The 24,252-nt window shown below is 52.6% G+C and overlaps 1 protein-coding gene across 1 annotated transcript in view; it reads left to right on the forward strand.

The window, feature by feature from the left end:
- Positions 1-24,252, forward strand: part of mfsd2ab (MFSD2 lysolipid transporter A, lysophospholipid b) — a 95,565-nt gene that overhangs the window by 49,737 nt on the left and 21,576 nt on the right. Inside the window, exons 4-6 of the mRNA XM_072500934.1 lie at positions 9,529-9,661; positions 20,571-20,649; positions 23,393-23,559. Coding sequence (XP_072357035.1) covers positions 9,529-9,661; positions 20,571-20,649; positions 23,393-23,559 — 379 coding nt within the window. The remainder of the gene's footprint in view (positions 1-9,528; positions 9,662-20,570; positions 20,650-23,392; positions 23,560-24,252) is intronic.

Genomic DNA, 24,252 nt, shown 5'->3' on the forward strand with positions numbered 1-24,252 from the left:
GAGTTTTAAAACATATTTCTTCGCCTACTGGGTGTTTAGAATGGAATTCTCAATCCATTAATTGAAATGGAGTACATAGCTTTTTTCAGAAGTGAATTTAATAGTAGGTGGCACAGTGGTTAACACTGTTGGCTTGACAGTTCCAGGAACCCGGGTTCGATTCCCAGCTTGGGTCACTGTCTGTGCAGTGCCTTATACTGTGTCTGCGTGGGTTTCTTCCGGGTGCTCCGGTTTCCTCCCACAAGTCCCGAAAGACGTGCTTGTTAGGTGAATTGGACATTCTGAATTCTCCCTCTGTGTACCCGAACAGGCACCGGAATGAGGCGACTCGGGGATTTGCACAGTAACTTCATTGCAATGTTAATGTAAGCCTACTTGTGACAACAATAAAGATTATTATTATTAAAAACACGATTATTGAAGAATATGGTGACCAAGCAGGAGAGAAGTATTAGACTAAGCGGCTGGAATAGTGAAACATATCACTGCAGTATTGACCCCATTATTTATTTTTAAATTCCTTCATGGGGTGTGGGTGTCACTGGCAAGGCCAGCATTTGTTGCCAATCCTTAATTGCCCTTGAATGCCTGACTTGCCAGGTTATTTCAGAGAGCAGTTAAGAGTCAACCGCCTTATTGTAAATCTGGAGCCTCTTATAGGCCAGACCAGGAAAGGATGATTGATTTCCTGTCTTAAAGGACATAGTGAACCAGATGGGTTTCAATGACAATCAATAATGGTTGTATGATGACCATTACAGAGACTAGTTTTCAAGTAACTAAATTTAAATTCCACCATAGTAGGATTTGAACCCATGGCCCCAGATCTTTCATTTAATCTCAGAATGAGGCCAATCAGCCCATCGAGTCCGCACCGACCCTCTGATAGAGCATCCTATCTAGGCACACTTCCCTGACCTAACCCATAACACCATAACTCCACTTAACCTTCACATCTTTGGACTATGGGAAGAAACCTGAGCATCTGGAGACCAGGGGAGAACGTGCAGACTGCGCACAGACAGTGACCGAAGCCGGGAATCGAACCTGGGACCCTGGTGGTGTGAAGCAGTGCCGTGCTATCGTGCTGCCCCAAGATATGGGAGATTTTGGATCCACAAGACATCCAGGACAATCATATCTGCAAGAAATGCCAGAGGGTAGCGGTTCTTGAACAACATGTGGCTGATTCTCTTCAATGCACAGCATAGAAGGAGATAGGTTTCTGGAACAGTCATACCAGAGTGTGGTCACTCCACACCGTGATGGGCAGGATTGAAGGAGTGTAGGGATGGCAGGAGAGTGAGTTCCCATTCATCGGAAGGAAAAGAGACAGCAGGGCCAGGAAACCCAGGACTCTGGAGCCGTCTAGCAGGTGTGAGATTTTAGATGCCTATGAAGTGAGCAACACGACTGAATCAGGGGTAGATGACTCGAGGGAGAACCATAGACCCATGGTGCCTGAGGCTACCCTGGGAAAAGAGAGGGAGGCTGGTAGGCAGATTAGAAATGTGATAGTACTGGGTGACTCAATAGTTCGTCGGATAGACAGTCGAATTTGCAGCCGAGATCGTGAGTCCCATATGGTCTGTTGCCTCCAAGGTGCCAAGGTTTCGGGACATAACAGATTGGCTGGACAAACTTATGGAAAAGGAGGGTGAACAACCAGAGGTTGTGGTTCATGTGGGAACCAACAACAAAGGGAGAGACAGTTTCGAGGTCATGCAGGACCAGTTTCAGGAGTTGGGGAGTAGGTTGAAACATAGGACCTCCAGGGTAGTAATCTCAGAAATACTAGCTGTGCCACAAGCTTCACCATTTAGGCAAAGGCAGATCAGGGAGGTAAATGTGTGGCTTGAGGGATGGTGTAGAAGGGAGGTGTTTAGATTTTTGAGTCATTGGGATCAGTTTTGGGAAAGGAGAAAACTGTTTAGAAGAGATGGATTTCACCTGAGCCAAAATGAAACCAATCTCCTGGCTGAGAGGGGCAATAGTATCGTGGGGTTGGGTTTAAACTTGTATGGCAGAGGGCTGCATTTACTAATAGGCCTAGGTTTAGAAGTACCAGTGATGGCAAAAGAGAGAAGATGGAAATAAAGTGAGGAAAGGCTTGAATGTTGACAGTGAACAAAGAAATGGTCGCCCCCCAAAGGGCAAGAAAGAGATAAGGGCAGGGTTAAATTGTATGTATGTAAATGCATGGTGTATAGTGAACAAAATTGGGGAACTGGGGCCAGAAATTGCTCTAGGGGCATATGACATAGTAGCATTGATAGAAATGTGGCTTAAGCCAGAACAGGACTGGATACTTAACATTCTATGAGGTTTTTAGTAGAAACAGGGTGGGGATAAAGGGAGGAGGTCTTGGTCAGCGATAGAATCATAGCCCTTGAATAAAATGTTCCTGAATTAGAATCTATATGGTTGGAGGTGAGAAACAGATAAGCATTTTTAAGACTGAGACAAGTTGAAAGTGGTGTTTCCCAGGGTTCAGTGTTGGGACTTTGCTTTTTCTGATTTATATAAATGATTTGGAGGTGGTTGTTAATTGCAAAATCTCTAAATTTGCAGTGATAATAAGCTAGGCTGAATAGCGAATTGTCAGCATGATGCTGAGCGAGGGTCATTGACAAGTTGGCCAAATGGGCAGACACCTGGGGCGAGATTCTCCGACCCCCCCCCCCCCCCCCCCCCCCCCCCCCGCTGGGTCGGAGAATCGCCGGGGCCTGGCGTGAATCCCGCCCCCGCCGGTTGCCGAATTCTCCGGCACCGGATTTTCGGCGGGGGCGGGAATCGGGCCGGGCTGGTTAGCTGGCCCCCCGCGCGATTCTCCGGCCCGGATGGGCCGAAGTCCCGCCGCTAAAATGCCTGTCCCACCGGCGTAGATTAAACCACCTACCTTACAGGCGGGACAAGGCGACGCGGGCGGGCTCCGGGGTCCTGCGGGGGGCGCGGGGCGATCTGGCCTCGGGGGGTGCCCCCACGGTGGCCTGGCCCGCGATCGGGGCCCACCGATCCGCGGGCGGGCCTGTGCCATGGGGGCACTCTTTCCCTTCCGCCTTCGCCACGGTCTCCACCATGGCGGAGGCGGAAGAGACTCCCTCCACTGCGCATGCGCGGGAATGCCGTCAGCGGCCGCTGACGCTCCCGCGCATGCGCCGCCCGGAGATGTCATTTCCGCGCCAGCTGGCGGGGCAGCAAAGGCATTTTCCGCCAGCTGGCGGGGCGGAAATTCGTCCGGCGCCGGCCTAGCCCCTTAAGGTTGGGGCTCAGCCCCCAAAGATGCGGAGCATTCCGCACCTTTGGGGCGGCGCGATGCCCGACTGATTTACGCCGTTTTGGGCGCCAGTCGGCGGACATCGCGCCGTTTCTGGAGAATTTCGCCCAAGGCATTTTAATGCAGCAAAACATGAGATAATGCATTTTGGTAAAAGAAAACATGGGGAGACAATACAGACTCAATAGTACAATTTTGAGGGGAGTACAGGAGCAGAGGGACCTCTGGGTTCAAGTCTATAATTCTCTGAAGGTGGCCAGGCATGTTGAAACAGTTGTTAAAAAGGCTTACTAATAGCATCCTTGGGTTTATAAATAGAGGCATAGAGTAGAAAGCAAGGAAGTGATGCTACACCTCTACAAATGTGGTCAGACCACATTTGGCGTATTGTGTTCAGTTCTGGGCACCTTGGGCTGGATTCTCCGTTTTGGAGACTAGGTCCCCATGCCGGAGTGAAAACGATGGTCTTTTGCATCAGGAAAACTGGCGCAATCAGCCACCGATTCCCTGTTTTGCTGGGGGCTAGCAGGGACATAGCGTAGCTGCCAATACGGCCCTGAGCACTTCCGTTTCCGAGGCCGCGCATGCACATGGCAGCGGCCGCACCGTGCTCCATGGCGGGCTCATCCCGCGGACCCGGACTGCAAAATTAGTGCCCCCTTCGGCCATTCGCGCACCCCGGACTGCCCGCCCACAATGCCCCCAGCCCGAATGAAGCGCCCCCGCCTGCGGATCGGCCCTCCCTCGAAGGTGGCGGCCCTGGACTGAGTCTGCAGCCGTCACACGAGGTTCCCGAATGGGTAAGACCATGAGAGTCCCGCGCCATCGGGGACTCAGCCGGCTGGGGAAGGAGCACCGTGGGGCGAGCCTGAGGCAATGGCCTGAGGCCGTGGATGATCGGCGTGGTGTACTCCTAGAGTACGCCGCTTTTCTGGGGGCGGAGAATACAAAAACCGGCGCCTCTCCCGATGTTGGCGCCAAATCAAATTCTCTGACCTGTTGCCGAACGCGATTTCGGCGTCGGGGAGCAGCGAATCCAGCCCCTTATTTAAGAAGGCTGTTGAAGCCCTGGAGAGTGCAGAGGAGATTTACTAGAATTATACCACGAATGAGGAATTTTAGATACAAGGGAAGATAGGAAAAATTGAGCTTGTTCTCCTTGGAGCAGAGAAGATTAAGAGGTGACCTTGTTCAAAATTTTGACAGGGTAAAGAAGGATATTCTGTTTCCACTATTTGGTCAGTCAAAGTCACAATTTCAAGATGGTCAGCAAGCGAGCTAGGAGTGAGATGAGGAGTAACTTCTTTATTCAAGAGAGCTGGATATATATTTGAAAGTGATTAATTTAGAGGGCTAAGTGGGTATGGTTGGACAATGGGACTAGCTGGGTAGCTCTATTGGGTGTCGGTGTGGACACGGTGGGCCGAATGGCCTCCTGCTGCGCAGTAAAAATAACAAAATAACCACACCTGTGCTGCCAGCACTTCAACTGGAACCATTGTGTTATCCAATCTTCCTTCTCTTGCACTAAACCCAATTGAGTGTTAAATAATGTTATAATCTCTAACTCTATGGTGATAGCTAGTAAAGTGTTCCATCTCTCAATAATACTCGAGGAGAAACGAAAGGGATAGATTGACAGTCATCTCACTATAATGGCAGTCAAAAAACTGAGAATAATACAACATTCTAAATTATCCGTGCCTCAACAGTGAGAAACACAGTGGTTACAGAAGACCTCGATACCAGGAGAATAGGCAGAATGTTCCCGCCCTTTCTGCCGCTGGGATCTTCTGGTCCCGCTGCCGGTGTTCCCCCCCCGGGACACCCCACTGGCAAGACAGGGTAGATCCCAGCCAGAGGCGACCACCTCTGCTGCTGGAATGCGGGGCGGGGAACTCCGGTCTTAAGATAAATTAGTGTTTTCGTACTGATGTCATTAAAGGTAAGCAGCATAAGTTTATCAGTCAGAAGGAAATAGCGGTCATGCTGGTAGTTGGACGAATAAGGATGTGTGGAGACTCCAGTGGAGCGTAAATGCTGAAGCCTGGTCACCTTTGTCTCTTCACTGTATATCCCATGTGATTACATTGCACTGGAATGCACGCAGCTCCAGTGAGCTTCGGGAGGCGCACGTTTTTCAAGTAAGTGCAGATAGTGTCAAGACCCCAGGAAAATTTAAATTTGAATGCCTACAGAAAGAGCTGTTGTTACTTGTGAGAATTAACCTGAGGGGTTGATTTAGTGGTGTCTCAATAGGAAAGCAGCTTGGGCTTGTACAGTAAAACTTCCAATACACCGCTTTCAACTTTCTTTTGACTTTTGATTTGACAACTGCTTTGATAATAGGTTCAGTCTAATGGCCCCAAAATCTGCTTTTAATTAAAAGATGATGGAGAACATTTAAAAGAAAGGCTCTTTGATAATGCTGTGCTTTTCATTCTTGGAATGCATTAGACAAAAAAGTAATATTTTTGATTCTGGTGAAATAAGATCATTTATTTTGAGGACCGTGCATGCGACATAACCATGACAACAGCAGTGCATTGATTGCCACTCATCTCTGATTTAGTGAATACCTACCTATTCTACGACCAGGATCACTTGCGTGTCAGGTCTCCCAATTATGTTCTCCTGGGAGGGCCACTTGCAATCTACCTGAATAATGCCTTGGAGCAAGGCAGAACTGTTACTGTTGATGGAACCATTCACCTTCCTTTGCCAGACATGTCACCTTGGAGCCAGCTAGATGTCAAAGATATTCTGCACCCAAGGAAGATAATCTCTCATTCTTTGACCCTGAGAATTGGGATTTCTCTCATAGGATCCCTAGCCTTCAGGGGCCAAACAGCTAGGCTGGTCTTTGATGGTTAAATTCACTTCAGTCCCTTAACGTTGGCCTTTTGAGTTTCTTACAAACAGTGATATCAATGTACTTCCATGTTGGCTAATACCATTTCTGTTGTTAGTTTCCCTGTTGCCTCAAACTTTCCCATCCGGCTAGCAATCTCTGGCTCCATAGTATGACGTAGATTCCGAGTTTTCAATGCGACACAGTCAGCAACTAACATCACTCCATTGCGATGAATTGCAGAGAAAATTCTAAATGTAGAGCTTGAGATCCAAATTTCACCCGAGGAGGAGGAATAAAGAAATGTCAAAACCCAGCCATTAGATTTCCTGATAAATTGTAACGGCTGTATTAAATTCGAATGTAGTACACCATAAAGTATATTGGCCTCCAATACGTTGACCGCTTTTTTTATCTTCTCAAAAATGTCAAGTCTTATTTTTGATTCATAAATGCCTGTGTGAAGCAACTTTTCAATTTTTTATTAAACACATTGCCGAGGGGCTGGCTGACCTGAGTCAGGCACAGAGAGACGTAGCTCAGCCCCAGAGGGAGGTGGCCTAGTCCCTGTGCTCCATGGCCGTGAGCATTGAGACTCTGGTCGAGATGAAAACAGGCCTCCACGACTGACAGCTCACTCCAGCTGCACCCCCGCTCCAAGAATTAGCTGGGGGCCATCAGGCACCCCGAGGAGGGAGGAGGTTTTGGGGCCCATGCGGGCACACCCGCCGGGCAGGTGTTGGAACACTGCAGCGCCTCAGATCCCCCCCCCCCCCCCCCCCCCCCCCCCCCCCCCCACTCCTCCTATCCCTGGCGCATCCAATGGGCAGCAGGCAGAAAAGGGTGCCACCTGGGATACCCGAGAGACTGTCGGGCCCATTCAGGCACAGTCACTTCAGAGAATGACCGCCAAAGGGGGCCCAGATCACAGGGCGGAAATTTCAGCAGGCTGCCTCAACCCCTGATATACCGGCTGGGGATCCACCTACACAGAATTAGTGCCCTGCTGGCACCACCCATGCCCTCCAGGTTACCGTGGATGTTGCCCTTGGATGGGCCACGTGATGCCCCACTGATGGGTGGCCCGTGTTTTTGGTGGCTGGGGGTGTATGGTGGAGTGAAGGGAGGGGTTGGTGGGGTGGAGGTTCGGGGTGGAAAGTTTGGGTCAGTGCACCCTATGGCCAGTGTCACTCAACGCAATCACAGGCCATGGTGGGTGATCAGTGGGGTGGCCAGCTAGGTGGCTGCCTTGCCTGGATACCCCGGTTCCGGCGGTTACCGCAATGCCACTCTTCCCTTCCCCCCCCCCCCCCATGCCTTGGCAGTGGCAGTACCCGCGGCCGCGCCTCTGGGAACATGTCCTACATCCTCTCTCTCCCTCAGCAGTCACTGCGCCTGCTTCCCGAATTTTAAAACCAAAAATGAACCTTGCTGTCGGTAATTCCGGCTGTGCATTACGGGTGCCCCGGGGAATACCAGGACGGGTTCCGCTAATGATGTGCCAATGCCGTTTACTATACGTGCGGCATAGAAGCAATCGCGTTGCTGTTGAGGCACCGGGGCATGGTATTGCATTGGGCGCCCAGCACCTACCTGTTTTTGGCTGACGCCAAATTCTCCGCCCAATCGTGTTTCCTGATTCTGGCGTCAGCCGACTAAGAATTCTGCACAAAGAGTTTGGGTTTTTTGGCTACAACTTGGGTGTCAACGTAGACACGATATATGTAACATGAATGATTCTTAATGGCCAAGGTCGGCGGGTGGTGGCGTGTCAACCTTTCTAAGCGATCGATCGACCGTTACTCGAGTATGTGCGGTACAATCAGAGCTGTGACAGTTGAGAAATTCAAACTGGGGTTGTTTTTGAAATGGGCTGTATGCAAATGAGAGCAAGGTTTGAAACATGCATGGGTTTAGAGACGAGATTCTTGACACAGCGTATCATTTATTTTCTAAATATAGAATAACTGTTGGATTGGTGCACATGTGCCAGGCACATATCAAAGAAGCTCGAGCTGTTGATGTGCATCCTCCAGGCCTCAGCATTTCTGTTACAGGCAGTATCTCCGCCTGCTACAGCTGTCAGTGTGACAGCTATTTTGGGGATTATCAGCTGTTCTTGCTGTGACTGCCTTTTAAAAGTAGAGCAACGGCTACATCATCTGATGGGTATAATGGTGGCGAGATATGGGGCTATCGGTAGTCACCTGATGGATAGGGCCAATGGCGAAAGATATATTTAAATTTAATTACTGAACTCTGAAAATAACCGCCCTGTAAAGTTATGCATTACTTTTTATAAATTGTTTCCCTATTTCTGACCAAGTGTAGTCATCCTTCAAGATATTTGCAGTTTGTGTGATTTAACTAGTATGTTATTTTAAAAATAAAGTCAGCCAGTCAATCATTCAGCTCTCAATTGCCTCCTTTAGTCACACCACTTCACTTCTGTCATGCGCTATTCTTTTTTTTGTCCCATCCTCCCCCCATCTTTGTTCATTTGTAACAACTCCCATCTCTCACTGACCTGATACACTATCCTGACCTCCTCCTCCTCGCCACAGATGTTGACTTGTCTCTGTTTTCCCTTTTAACAACATTATACTGAAGTGAAATGCCCGCTGGAACCCTAAGCCACTAACCGGGCAGCACCTGACACTGTGGCAAAAATTAGCAGTTCGTTATTGTGCCTTCTGCCTGCTGTCACTCTTAAATGATGACGTGGAGCGAAGTGAGGCTGACCGAGCTGGGGCACCGACTGTCCAACACAGATCGGGGGCTGAGTCACAAAGGCTCCAGGTTCAAATCCCTCTCCAAGGCTGGCACTCCAGTACAGCACTGGGGTACTGCTGCACTGCCAGAGGTGTCGTCTTGTGGATGAGAGGCACCATCTGCCTGCTCAGGTGAATGTCAGATATCCCGTGGCACTATTCTGAATAAGAACAGGGGGGTTGACCCCCGTCTCCTGGTTATCCCTCCATCAACATCACAATAAATAGATAACCTGGTCATTATCATGTTGCTACTTATGGGGATTTGCTGTGCTTGGCTTCCTGTATTACAACAGTGACCACACTTAAGATGCACTTCAATGGCTGTAAAATTGCTTTGTGGTCGTGAAAAATAGAAGTGCAAGTCTTCCTGTTTTCTTTTAAAATGACACTACATTACATTGTAAGAACATTCTAGAACTATTAACTGAATGTCTAACCTTTGAGAAGTTATGCTTGGTTTCTGCAGTCAAAAATATTTGATGTTGTTTGTGTATGATATTAGGTGATCATAGCCTAAGCCAAGATTGGGCTATGCATTGTGAGTACAAAATGGGCCAGCAATGGAACATTTTTAAAAATGTAACATTGTCGTGACTTGTCGATTTTTCTTTTTTTTTTCCGCCCAGGATTGTTTGCTCTTCACCGTTCGCAATAGCCTGTTACTTCTTCTTATGGTATGTACCAGATGGAAATATGTCCGAGATTGGGAAACTGCTTTGGTACTTGGTCTTCTACTGTTTGTTCCAGACCCTTCAAACTGTAAGTATTATCAAGGGAGGTTGTCTTTGTTGCGTTTGGTGATTCCATCGGTGGTACATAGGATTCCATTCTAACTCTCTTCCTGCACCAGAGTTGCAGCACATTAAGGCAGACTTTGATCCATTTCCATAGCTAGTTTGGAACAGGCCGCTAGTCTGTCACCAGAGGCTTATTCCTTGAGGGACGCCACGCCACGTCAAGCGTGGCCGACCAGGGGTCTCTCTTGCTCTTGCCATCAGCCATTGGCGTGTTTGGTAGGATTTGCAGGTTGACACTAAACCTGTTTGGCCACGTTATGAATGTATCGTCCTTGACCATCAAGCCCCTGAGGTGGGACACGAGATTGGAGTTTCTGGCCCAGAGGCAGGGACGCTACTGCACCACAAGTCCTCCAGGCACACAAGACAGAAAACACGATTTTGTATTCATTATTTCCAGGGTTCTTCTGCTACCAGGGCTGGAAATGATTTATTTTTAATTTAATTTAATTTAATTTAAAAATACCCTGCTAAAAGTAACTCTACTTTCATCCAAAGCAGTAAAGGTTTTTCAGGACATTTTGGGAGGTATATTTACTTTGTGGGGTTTGGATTGGCTTCGGTTTTTAGGCGCATAAAATTTGGCTTGTCAGAATGTAAAATTGTTCAGGTCCAATACAGCATTCATCAGCAGAGTTATTCCATGACCGATGCCAGAAGGACTAACCTGGTTTTCAGAGTGGACTCACCGTGAAACCACTGTAACACAATTTATATCCATGTATATTTGCATGTTCCTTTTTACTCGCTTGCCTTGGCTGATTGGATATTATCTTTGGATTGGCGCCATGTGATTTTTGGGAAATGACACTTCTCGATGGAAATCCATAGAACTCAGTACTTCTCATGTCTGAATAATGTTTCCAGTTATTCCAGTGTCCTTAAGTTGCAAGGTCCAAGGTACATTTTGGCAATGGTGGTGAGGCTTTGTTGATCTGTTTTCCAACAATGAATCCATTTACACAAGCTGCCTGTGCAGCTTTGACTTGCGTAATGCCTGGCAGTGATGTAAGAATAATGGGAACATCTTTGCTCAACGCAAATTTAGTGCCTGTCTCGGAACTTGTAATTTCAGTTAAATTGTATTTTCCCATCTCTTCTCAAGTGGAGAATAGATTCTCCATTCAGGATCTGGGGCGAAATTCTCCGTTATCGGCGGAAACTCCGCCGATCGGCGCAAAAAACGGCGCAAATCCCACTTGCGTCACGTCATAAAAATGGGCCGATAGTCTGCGGCCCGAAATGGGCTAGCAGCGACGTAACGGGATCCGCGCTTGCGCAGTGGTTCACGCCGTGCAGCGTCATACGCGCTGCACGGCGTGACGGCTCATAAGGCCGCGCAGCTCCCCCCCACCCGACCGGAACAGCCGACCGCAACACCCGACTTGATGGCTGGCCGTCGCTCAGCCCCGAGGTTCGAGTCACGCGATGTGGAGGCGCTCCTGGATGCGGTGGAGCAGAGGAGGGACGCCCTGTATCCCGGGCACGGCCGCAGAGTTGCCCCACGCCACAGCCGGCGTCTGTGGAGGGAGGTGGCAGAGGCCGTCACCGCTGTGGCCCTAACACCACGGACAGGCACCCAGTGCCACAAGAAGGTGAACGACCTCGTCAGAGCAGGCAGGGTGAGCGTCCCCCATATCCCCCATATCCCCCCTCCCCCATATCCCCCCCTCCCCCATATCCCCCCCTCCCCCATATCCCCCATATCCCCCCTCCCCCATATCCCCCCTCCCCCATATCCCCCCTCCCCCATATCCCCCATATCCCCCCTCCCCCATATCCCCCCCTCCCCATATCCCCCCTCCCCCATATCCCCCATATTCCCCCCTCCCCCATATCCCCCATATCCCCCCTCCCCATATCCCCCCCTCCCCCATATCCCCCCTCCCCCATATCCCCCCTCCCCCATATCCCCCCTCCCCCATATCCCCCCTCCCCCATATCCCCCCTCCCCCATATCCCCCCTCCCCCATATCCCCCCTCCCCCATATCCCCCCTCCCCCATATCCCCCCTCCCCCATATCCCCCATATCCCCCCTCCCCCATATCCCCCCACCCCCATATCCCCCCTCCCCCATATCCCCCCTCCCCCATATCCCCCCTCCCCCATATCCCCCCTCCCCCATATCCCCCCTCCCCCATATCCCCCCTCCCCCATATCCCCCCCTCCCCCATATCCCCCCCTCCCCCATATCCCCCATATCCCCCCTCCCCCATATCCCCCCTCCCCCATATCCCCCCTCCCCCATATCCCCCCTCCCCCATATCCCCCCTCCCCCATATCCCCCCTCCCCCATATCCCCCTCCCCATATCCCCCCTCCCCATATCCCCCCTCCCCCATATCCCCCCTCCCCCATATCCCCCATATCCCCCCTCCCCCATATCCCCCCTCCCCCATATTCCCCATATCCCCCCCCTCCCCCATATTCCCCATATCCCCCCCTCCCCATATCCCCCCTCCACCATATCCCCCATATTCCCCCCTCCCCCATATCCCCCATATCCCCCCTCCCCCATAACCCCCATATCCCCCCTCCCCCATATCCCCCCTCCCCCATATCCCCAAGTGAATCCAGCCCTAACCTTAACCTCTGCAATGCACGCGCAACCGATGGCGTGCATTCATATACCTGTCTAACACTGTTGCCTTTTACCCCTGCCACCACCCCCCCCCCCCCCCCAGGAGAAGCGCGCACACAACAATAGGGAGCATGTGAGGACTGGAGGAGGGCCCGCTGATGAGAGGCCACTGACCGTACACGAGGAAAGGGCCCTGGAACTGGCTGGCGGACCTGAGGACCGGGAGGTTGCTGATGCAGAGGTCGGGGCCCCACGAGCAAGTGAGCCACCAACAGCCCGTCCCCATATCCCCCCTCCCCTATATCCCCCTCTCCCGTATCACCTGATCACTGCCTGATGTCTAACCATGCATGCTTCATTGTGTATCGCAGGACCAAACGTCCAGGCACCCATCCCCGCAGATGCAGACCGCCCGCAGGATGCCCCTCGGAGACCACGGGAGACGGAGAGACCCGCACCCTCCAGCATGCGCCGCCCGCAGGATGCCCCTCCGAGACCACGGGAGACGGAGAGACCCGCACCCTCCAGCATGCGACGCCCGCAGGATGCCCCTCCGAGACCACGGGAGACGGAGAGACCCGCACCCTCCAGCATGCGACGCCCGCAGGATGCCCCTCCGAGACCACGGGAGACGGAGAGACCCGCACCCTCCAGCATGCGACGCCCGCAGGATGCCCCTCGGAGACCACGGGAGACGGAGAGACCCGAACCCTCCAGCATGCGACGCCCGCAGGATGCCCCTCGGAGACCACAGGAGACGGAGAGACCTGGAGCAACAGGGAGACGACACCCCCGTCACGTGCGGGAGCGACCACCCAGCGATGAGGGGGGCAGCCACAGGCCCCCGTCACATCCGAGCCAGGACACCACTACCCAGGACACCACTATCCAGGACACCCCTACCCGGGACACCACTACCCAGGACACCCCTACCCGGGACAGCACTACCCGGGACAGCACTACCCGGGACAGCACTACCCGGGACAGCACTACCCAGGACACCCCTACCCGGGAAGACGAAATACCGGACAGTGACTCAGAGTGGATGGGTGGAGACGAACCCCCACCCCAAAGTGCCATGGACTCAGAGTGGGACGAAGAGCACGACACAACGCCACTGCTGTCACCAACACCCTCCACCATCGCAGAAACACTCACCACGGTTGGGCACTTTAGTGATGAGGCGTCTGGTACACTCACTGGTGCGCACAACACAGCCGTCCCGGTACAGCAGGTGGAGGTAGGAGCAGCAGAGGGATCGGGCGGTCGGAGGGCAGCCCAGGCCAAGCGAACATCTGCCGCCCAGATGGATCCCGGGTTCCTGCGGTTACCACACCCACACATAGATCCGATGCAACCACCGACACGGAGACGAGCGAATAGGGTGACGGGTGGCTTGCGGCGGCTGCGGTCGCAGGTGGAGGAGTCCACCCGCGTCCAGGAGCTGGGAGTGGTCCCGGTCATGCGTGCCACCCAGGCTGACACCGCACGGGTGGCGTCCGCGGTGGAGGCAATGGGTGCGACGGTGTCAGACATGGGGAACGGTTTGCGAGGCCTGGGGCCTTCCGTGCAGGCGGCGTCTGTGGCCCAGGAAATGGCTGCCCTCTCACAGGAGGCCATGAGCCAGTGCCAGCGCCAGATGGCAGAGGCGCTCAACGCCATAGCCCAGTCTCAGCAGGCCATGGCCCAGTCTCAGCAGGCCATAGCCCAGTCTCTGCAGGCCATGACCCAGTCTCTGCAGGCCATGGCCCAGTCTCAGCAGGCCATCGCTGAGGGCATCGGCGCCAGTGGCCATGTGCGAGCTGGCGTCGCACTGTCGCAGACAGGGTTCGACAACCCCCTGGGCTCCATGGCTGCAAACCTGCAGACCCCTGTCGATACCAGCACGGGCCTCCAGGACTGGCAGCGCCAGATGTCGGGGGCGCGTCGGATGGCCAGTCCGTTCGCATCCCCCACCCATGTAGAGGCCTGGGGGCCATCGGGCACCCCGAGGGAGGAGGAGGTGGTGTGGTCCGTCCCGGCTCCCTCTGTAGGGGAGGTCCCGGTACACCGCGACACCTCGGACTCCCCCCCTTCCGTCCCAGGTGCATCGGGTGGGCAACGGGCAGGACAGGCTGGCAGCTCGCCATCCCAGTCGCCCGGGCCGCAGCCTGGCCCATCTAGGCCAGGACGCCCCAGGAAACGGCCGCCAAAGGGATCCAGTGTCAGAGGGCAGGAATCACAGGAGTCCACCTCCAGTTCTGCTGTACCGTCTGGGGAACCACGTAGACGTAGTCAAAGGGCCCGTAAGGCCAAACAATTAGACACTGAGTAAGTTGGCACGGGTGCAGGGCACAGATGAGTTTTAGGCGCTAGGGCACGTGCATGAACTCCTTTGGTTATTAAAGTCAATGTTACACCTACCGAAGCTGCCTTTGTGCTCTGTCCAAAGTGTGCGGGGGTGTCATGTACGTTGAGCGCAAGTGTGTGTGTGAGGGGTGGTCTTACCTCAGCCCCAGGTGAGTCTGCCCCCTTCCCCCTGGGCCGCCATCAACATCCCCCGGGCAGAGGACGGGACTGTGCGCTGCAGTGTCACAGCCGCATGCAGGGATGGTCCGGGTGGATGGTGGTACTGTGGCCATGGGTCAGACATAGTCCAACGATGTAGAGCCAGGAGCTCATCGGAGGCGGGTTGTCATCATTCTCCATGGCCTGCGATAGACACGCGTCCACCCGCAACTGGGTGAGCCCGGCCCGTTGTGCCGCCGGTGGATCGGCAATTGGGAGTGGGGGGGTGGTGTGCATGCGGGTGGGGTGTGTGGGGTTGGGGAGGGGGGTGATGGTGCTGGGTGGATGGATGGGTGGGGGGTGTGGGTGGTCGGCTGTTGTCATGGTGTGCGGTCTGTGGCCATACTACCCGATTCCCACGCCCATCTAGTCAGTGAAGCGGGCGTCTATCAGTCTGTCCCGTGCCCGCTGGGCCAGCCGGTAACGGTGGACAGCCACCCGTCTGTGTCTACCCCGTCTGCCCTGACCATTGCCCCCATCCCCCTCATCTGGGGAGGACTGGGCCTCTTCCTGCTGCTCCTCCACTCCGCCCTCCTCTGCCTGAGGCACATCGCCCCTCTGCTGGGCTATGTTGTGCAGGACGCAGCACACCACAATGATGCGGCCGACCCTATCTGACCGATACTGGAGGGCGCCCCCAGAGAGGTCCAGGCACCTGAAACGCATCTTCAGCACGCCAAAGCACCTCTCGATCACTCCCCTTGTTGCTACATGGGCATCATTGTAGCGGTTCTCCGCCTCATTGCGTGGCCTCCGTATAGGCGTCATCAGCCACGATCGCAATGGGTAGCCCCTGTCGCCCAGCAACCAGCCCCTCAGCCGGGGATGGCGTCCCTCGTACATGCCGGGGATGGATGACCGCGACAACACGAATGAGTCGTGTACACTGCCTGGGTAACGGGCGCAGACGTGCAGGATCATCATGTGGTGGTCGCAGACCACCTGTACGTTCATCGAATAGGTCCCCTTCCTATTAGTGAACACGGCCCTGTTATCTGCAGGTGGCCGCACGGCGACGTGCATCCCATCGATCGCGCCCTGGACCATGGGGAACCCGGCAATGGCAGAGAAGCCCACGGCCCGGGCATCTTGGCTGGCCCGGTCCACGGGGAAGCGGATGTAGCGGTGCGCCATGGCATAAAGGGCATCTGTCACTGCCCGGATGCACCGATGTCTGCGATATGCCGGACAGGTCCCCACTCGGTGCCTGGAATGACCCCGTTGCATAAAAGTTCAGGGCCACCGTAACCTTGACGGACACGGGGAGAGGGTGTCCCCCGCCAGTGCCACGCGGTGACAGGTGTGCCAGCAGGTGGCAGATGTGTGCCACGGTTTCCCGGCTCATCCGGAGTCTCCTCCTGCATTCCCGGTCCGTGAGGTTCTGGTATGACTGCCGGGGCCGGTACACACGGGGCGCCCTCGGGTGCCTCCGTTGCCGTGGGGCCGCGACGTCCTCCTCCCCCTCCTCGTCCTGTCGGTCAGGTGTCCCTCCAGCCTGGGCGGCTGCCGCCTGCCCCTCTGCGGCAGCCTGCGCCGCCTCTCTGGCACGCTCCTCCTCCTCCTCCTCCTCCTCCTCCTCATCATCCAGGGCAACATAGACATGAGCGGCTGCCACCACGGCGGCCAACATCGCTGGATGATCTGAAAACATGACGACCTGGTGGGGGGGAGGGGAACGACGACATGTCATCATTGCCCATATCCCCTCCTCCCCCCAGCCAGGTGGCATGGACCGCATGGGTCCAACTGTTGGAGGCTGGCACCTGGCCAGGTGGACCAACTCATTTGCCCTCCCATCACCCACCCCGGCACGGACCCCCTCCCCAACCCCCAACCTCCACCCCAGCACGGACCCCCCCCCAACCTCCACCCCGGCACGGAACCCCTCCCCAACCCCCAACCTCCACCCCGGCACGGACCCCCCCCCCCCAACCTCCACCCCGGCACGGACCCCCTCCCCAACCCCCAACCTCCACCCCAGCACGGACCCCCCCCCCCAACCTCCACCCCGGCACGGAACCCCTCCCCAACCCCCAACCTCCACCCCAGCACGGACCCCCCCCCAACCTCCACCCCGGCACGGAACCCCTCCCCAACCCCCAACCTCCACCCCAGCACGGACCCCCCCCCAACCTCCACCCCGGCACGGAACCCCTCCCCAACCCCCAACCTCCACCCCGGCACGGACCCCCCCCCCCCAACCTCCACCCCGGCACGGACCCCCTCCCCAACCTCCACCCCGGCACGGACCCCCTCCACAACCCCCAACCTCCACCCCGGCACGGACCCCCTCCCCATCCTCCACCCCGGCACGGACCCCCCCCCTAACCTCCACCCCGGCACGGACCCCCTCCCCAACCCCCAACCTCCACCCCGGCACGGACCCCCTCCCCAACCCCCAACCTCCACCCCAGCACGGACCACCCCCCAACCTCCACCCCGGCACGGAACCCCTCCCCAACCCCCAACCTCCACCCCGGCACGGACCCCCCCCCCCAACCTCAACCCCGGCACGGACCCCCTCCACAACCCCCAACCTCCACCCCGGCACGGACCCCCTCCCCAACCTCCACCCCGGCACGGACCCCCTCCCCAACCTCCACCCCGGCACGGACCCCCCCCCAACCTCCACCCCGGCACGGACCCCCTCCCCAACCCCCAACCTCCACCCCGGCACGGACCCCCTCCCCAACCCCCAACCTCCACCCCGGCACGGACCCCCTCCCCAACCCCCAACCTCCACCCCGGCACGGACCCCCTCCCGGCACTCCCCCGGAGCCCAGCCTACTCTAACCACCGCCCCCCCCCCCCCCCCCGCCGCACACACACACAAGCCGAGACACACCTCTCCTCAGGCAATCAGTCTGCGGCCACGCCATTTCCTGCCCAGAGCCAACCCCCCAGGCCGTCACTCACCTCCTCGCTGGTCGGCGTGAGCCTGGAGCACCGGGTCACGCCGATGAAAAGGAGGTTTGATTGACGTCGACGTGAACGGTCATCACGTCGACGGGACTTCGGCCCATCCGGAAGGGAGAATATCGGCAGGCCGAAAATCGGCTGCCTTGCGCAGACCCGTGACTTTCTCCGCGGCAGCGGCGCCATTAACGCCCCGCCGACTTTTCTCCCTTCGGAGACTTCGGCGGGGGCGGGGGCGGGATTCACGGCGGCCAACGGCCATTCTCCGACCCGGCGGGGGGTCGGAGAATGACGCCCCTGATTTCTGCATTTAATGATAGCTGGGACAAGATGAGCTGCCTGCAATTTTCATCATACCAATCCCTCTATTCTATTCTGCTAAACCCAGTATATAAATGCACTTTGTGTTATTGCTGAATATGGGCTGCCACCCCAATTAGAAAGGGCCATGGAGTTCAGTATCCGGCATGCAGAACTTCTTGTCACTTCCTTATGACGGATGAAACCACAATGTAAAGTTACTGGATCAGTAATCGAGATGCACAGACAAATGCTCTGGAGACATAAGAACATAAGAACTAGGAACAGGAGTAGGCCATCTGGCCCCTCGAGCCTGCTCCGCCATTTAATGAGATCATGGCTGATCTATGTGGACTCAGCTCCACTCTCCAGCCCGTACACCATATCCCCGAATCCCTTTATTCTTTAGAAAGGTATCTATCTTTTTCTTAAAAACGTTTAAAGAAGGAGCCTCAACTGCTTCACTGGGCAAGGAATTCCAGAGATTCACAACCCTTTGGGTGAAGAAGTTCCTCCTACACTCCGTCCTAAATCTACTTCCCCTTATTTTGAGGCTATGCCCCCTAGTTCTGCTTTCCCCGACCAGTGGAAACAACCTGCCCGCATCTGTCCTATCTATTCCCTTCATAATTTTATATGTTTCAATAAGATCCCCCCCCCCCCCCCCCCATCCTTCTAAACTTCAATGAGTACAGTCCCAGTCTACTCAACCTCTCGTCATATTCTAATCCCCATAACTCTGGGATCAACCTAGTGAATCTCCTCTGCACTCCCTCCAGTGCCAATATGTCCTTTCTCAGGTAAGGAGACCAAAACTGAACACAATACTCCAGATGCGGCCTCACCAACACCCTATACAATTGCAGCATAACCTCCCTAGTCTTGAACTCCATCCCTCTAGCAACGAAAGACAAAACTCGATTAGCCTTCTTAATCATCTGTTGCACCTGCACACCAACTTTTTGCAACTCGTGCACCAGCACACCCAGGTCCCTCTGCACAGCAGCATATTTTAACATCTTACCGTTTAAATAATAATCCATTCGGCTGTTATTCCTCCCAAAATGGATAGCCTCACACTTGGCAACATTGAATTCCATCTGCCAGACCCTAGCCCATTCACCTAACCTATCCAAATCCTTCTGCAGACTTCCGGTATCCTCTGCACTTTTTGCTTTACCACTCATCTGCGTGTCGTCTGCAAACTTTGACACATTGCACTTGGTCCCCAACTCCAAATTGTCTATGTAAATTGTGAACAACTGCGGGCCCAACACTGATCCTTGAGGGACCCCACTAGTTACAGGTTGCCAACCAGACAAACACCCATTTATCCCCACTCTCTGCTTTCTTAGTTAACCAATCCTCTACCCATGCTACCACTTTACCCTCAATGCCATGCATCTTTAGTTTATGCAGCAACCTTTTGTGTGGCACCTTGTCAAAAGCTTTCTGGAAATCCAGATATACCACATCCATTGGTTCCCCGTTATCTACTGCACTGGTAACGTCCTCAAAAAACTCTACCAAATTAGTCAGACACGACCTACCCTTTGTGAACCCATGCTGCGTCTGCCCAATGGGACAATTTCCCTCCAGGTGCCCCGCTAATTCATAAGTTCGAATCCGACTACTGCAGCTGAAGAAATTAAAATTCAGTTCATTAATAAATCTGGAATAAAATGCTCATCTCATTAATAATGATCATCAGTCCATCAGATTGTCATAAAAATCCCTCTAATTCACCAATGTCTTTCAGGAGTGGAAATCTGCCATCCTTACCCGGTTTGGCCTACATGTGAATCCAGGCCCACAGTAATGTGGCTGACCTCTTTCAGGCCAGGAAATCTGCCATCCTTAAGGGCGGCACCGTAGCACAGTGGCTGGCACTGTTGCTTCGCAGCTCCAGGGTCCCAGGTTCGATTTCCTGGCAGATGCATTTCATGTAAAAGGGCCCCAGCGCGCCATATTTCCGTTCCGGGTATGCAGGGGCAGGATGGAGTGGAGCCTGCTACCTCCAGAGAAACTCCATAGGCAGCCACATAGGAGGTGAGAGAGTCCTGAGGCAGGTTGTTTAGAAGGTCCTGCTCAGTTCTGAGACCTCACCCCATCGTGTAAAAGATAATTAGGACACCCAGCCCTCCCCCTCATTCCCCTTGCCAGTGACATATTCCCGCCTCCCATGCGACCAACATGCCCCCTCATATCCCTGTAGCACCAATAAGGACATCACTTGCACATCCTGGTCCCGACCACCATTTTTAAAGGCCTCCAGAGCTGTGTCGACTTCGGCCCATAATATTTTGGCAATATGCCAGATTAATGTTACCTCGAGTGTTTTCACTTTAATAATCCTGTATTTGAATCTTTAATTGTTGTTGTATTCTTTGCTATGGTTCTTAAATTACTGAAGATAATCTTTTGATGTTTCCCCCCCTTGTGTTCTATCTACGGCAGTGTGAATTCAAACCTAGATTTTTTTTTTTTTACATGGCTCAAAAATAAAATTTTCCATTTTTTTTTTTAGTGCTTCCATGTACCTTACTCTGCACTTACAATGTTCATAAGTACAGACCAAAAGGAAAGAGATTCTGCAACAGCTTATCGTGAGTAAGCCTTTCCTTTTTAAATAGTTGGTTTTTAAACAATAATTTTAGCTTTGTCAAACAGGAGGCTGATTAATTGCTTCAATAAAACAGATGCTCCAATGTCCACTAATTAAATTATTACTTTAAATAAAATTTGACTGGTTGCCAGGGTTGCATTTTCTTTGATTGTTGAAGAGGATGAAACACTATAGTTAAAATAACGAAGTGCGCAGGCATTTTTCCAGGTGTATTCTGTTTTTTACGAACGACCGTGTTTTAAATATCCAGATTGTTCCTTTAGTTCTCAGTTGGTTTGAATTCTGCCATTTTATCTGCATAAATAATACATGCAGAACGTGGAATTGATCTAACATTTACTCGGCTTGATATTTCCTGGAGTTTTTAATGCCTTTTGTATTCCAAAGCTGAGTGTCCACTTTGCTAAAACATAATTCTGGGCTAAAAAGAAAATTGGGTATATCTGCGATGCAAGCCGTAGTTTCTGACGGCTAATAGATTGGATTGGATTTGTTTATTGTCTCGTGTACCGCGGTACAGTGAAAAGTATTTTTCTGCGAGCAGCTCAACAGATTATTAAGTACATGAAAAGAAAAGGAAAGAAAATACATAATAGGGCAACATAACTACATAAACATCAACATCGGGTGAAGCATACAGGGTGTAGTGTTAGTGAGGTCAGTCCATAAGAGGGTCATTTAGGAGTCTGGTGACTGGGGAAGAAGCTGTTTTTGAGTCTGTTCGTGCGTGTTCTCAGACTTTTGTATCTCCTGCCCGATGGAAGAAGTTGGAAGAGTGAGTAACCCGGGTGGGGGGGATCTTTGATTATACTGCCCGCTTTCCCCAGGCAGCGGGAAGTGTAGATGGAGTCAATGGATGGGAGGCAGGTTTGTGTGATGGACTGGGCTGTGTTCACGACTCTCTGAAGTTTCTTGCAGTCCTGGACTGAACAGTTGCCGTACCAGCCTGTGATGCAGCCCGATGGGATGCTTTCTATGGTGCATCTGTAAAAGTTGGTAAGAGTTAATGTGGACATGCCAAATTTCCTTAGTTTCTTGAAGAAGTATAGGTGCTGTTGTGCTTTCTTGGTGGTAGTGTCGACGTGGGTGGAACAGGACAGATTTTTGCAGAAGTGTACCCCTAGGAATTTGAAACTGCTAACCATCGCCTCCTCGGCCCCATTGATGCAGACAGTGTTGTGAGAGTACTTTGCTTCCTGAAGTACTTGATTTATTGTCAAGTGTACCGAGGTACAGTGAAAAGTATTGTTCTGCGTACAGTTCAGACAGATCGTTCCATACGTGAAGAACATAGTATATAATTAAATGCACAATGAAAATACATAGACACGGCCATCGGATGCAGCATACGATGTGTGAAGAGATTAGTTCAGTCCATAAGAGGGTCATTTGGGAGTCTTCTAACAGCGGGGAAGAAGCTGTTTTTGAATCTGTTAGTGTGTGTTCTCAGACTTTTTAATCTCCTGCCCAATGGAAGAGAGAATAACCTGGGAGGAAGGGGCCTTTGATTGTGCTGCTTGCTTTTCCAAGGCAGCGGAAGGTGTAGACAGAGTCAATGGATGGGAAGCGGGTTCGCGTGATGGACTGGGCTGTATTCACGACTCTCTGTAGTTTCTTCAGGTTTTGGGCCGAGCAGTTGCCATACCAGGCTGTGATGCAGCCAGATAGGATGCTTTCTGTAGTGCATCTGTAAAAATTGGGAAGAGTAAATGTGGACATGCCGAATTTCCTTAGTTTCCTGAGGAAGTATAGGCGTTGTTGTGCTTTCTTGGTCATAGTGTTGATGTGAGTGGACCAGGACAGATTGACAGATTGTTTGTGATGTTTACACCTAGGACTTTGAAGCTGTCAACCATCTCTACCTTGGCAACATTGATGCAGACAGGCATGTACTTTGCTTCCTGAAGTCAATGACGAGCTCCTTAGTATTGCTGATGTTGAGGGAGAGATTGTTGTCGTTACACCACGGCTCTAGGTTCTCTATCTCCCTCCTGTACTCTGACTCTTCGTTGTTCGAGATCCTTAGGGCAGCACGGCGGCGCAGTGGGTTAGCCCTGATGCCCCACGGCGCCGAGGTCCCAGGTTCAATCCCGGCTCTGGGTCATTGTCCGTGTGAAGTTTCCACATTCTCCCCATGTTTGCATGGGTTTCGCCCCCACAACCCAAAGATGTGCAGGGTAGGTGGAGTGGCCACACTAAATTGCCCCTTAATTGGAAAAAGGTAATTGGGTACTCTAAAATTTCGAGATCCGACCCACTGCGGTCATAACATCAGCAAACATGTAGATGGAGTTGGAGCCACATTTTGCCACACCGTCGTGTGTGTGTGTATAGGGAGTATAGTAGTGGCTAGGTACTTGGAATTCTCCAGACTGACATTAATCCCCAGGTACCAACAAGTAACTCTTTAGCCACATGCTACATGATCTTGAGGGTACTTCAAGCTGTGTTACGTTTCTCCGTGTTTCTCAAGCATTACATTTCTCAGTTTCTAGGTATCTGAAGATGGGTTCCTGTAGAGTTTTTTATTTTATATATAAATTTAGAGTATCCAATTATTTGTTTTCTAATTAAGGGGCAATTTAGCGTGGCCAAGCCACCTAACTTGGGGCCGGGATCGAACCTAGGTCCTCAACGCTATGAGACAACAGTGCTAACCACTACGCCACTGTGCTACCCTCAAGTTCCTATAGAATTGATGGCATTTCCGTTTTCTTTTGCAGGTATGACTGTGGAGGTGCTGGGGACGGTATTGGGAACAGCAATACAAGGCCAGATTGTAGGTGGGGCTGATGCTCCATGCATTCATGACAGTGGCATTAATGCCTCAATATCCACAATTGATGTCAACACTACACAGTACAATCCCAACACATCAATCAGCCAGCTGGTACGTATTCATGTCTCCAGGTTTTAAAGGTAGAAATAGCAAGATCCAATTGCATGGCCTGAAGAATTAGTGGGAAGCTTTGGTAACAGTGTGTTATAGCATAGGCAGGATTAATTAGCAATCTTATAGTTAAAGATCCACTGGGAAATAGTGATTATAATACAGTTGAATTCCACGTTAAGTTTGGAAAACAAGGTACACCAATCACAAACAAGAATCTTAAATTTAAGCAAACAAAACCTATCACTGCATTTTTTACACTCAATTTTGCGCACTATTGCCTATTAAAAGCTTTTGATTGACAAGCACAGGCAGTTTCAAAGGGGGGAATTAAATTTATTTATTTATACAGCCCTGCAAGTACTTGTCACCTCTTGGACTACAAGTCCCCATTTCTCAGTAAATTCACACCAGGGGTCTCCTGGTGGGTGGGGGGCTGGAGCATCCCAGGAGGCAGGTGAATGGGACGTCCTGCCTGTAAATTACATGCAAAACAGTTCAAATGAGCCATTTGCATGTTTCTGACAGATTGGGGCGGGAACCTCACCAGGGCTGTTGGGGTGGTCTGGGAGACTCACAACTGGTCTCGCAACCATGTTTGTGGCCCAAATGGCCGATTCAACAGGCCACCAGAATTCCCTGCACTGGCAGGTTGCCCCGAGGAATTACAGCCATTATAATATTAATGTGTTC

Source organism: Scyliorhinus torazame, chromosome 1 (genome assembly GCF_047496885.1).
Source record: "Scyliorhinus torazame isolate Kashiwa2021f chromosome 1, sScyTor2.1, whole genome shotgun sequence".
In the NCBI taxonomy this organism is placed as follows: domain Eukaryota; kingdom Metazoa; phylum Chordata; class Chondrichthyes; order Carcharhiniformes; family Scyliorhinidae; genus Scyliorhinus; species Scyliorhinus torazame.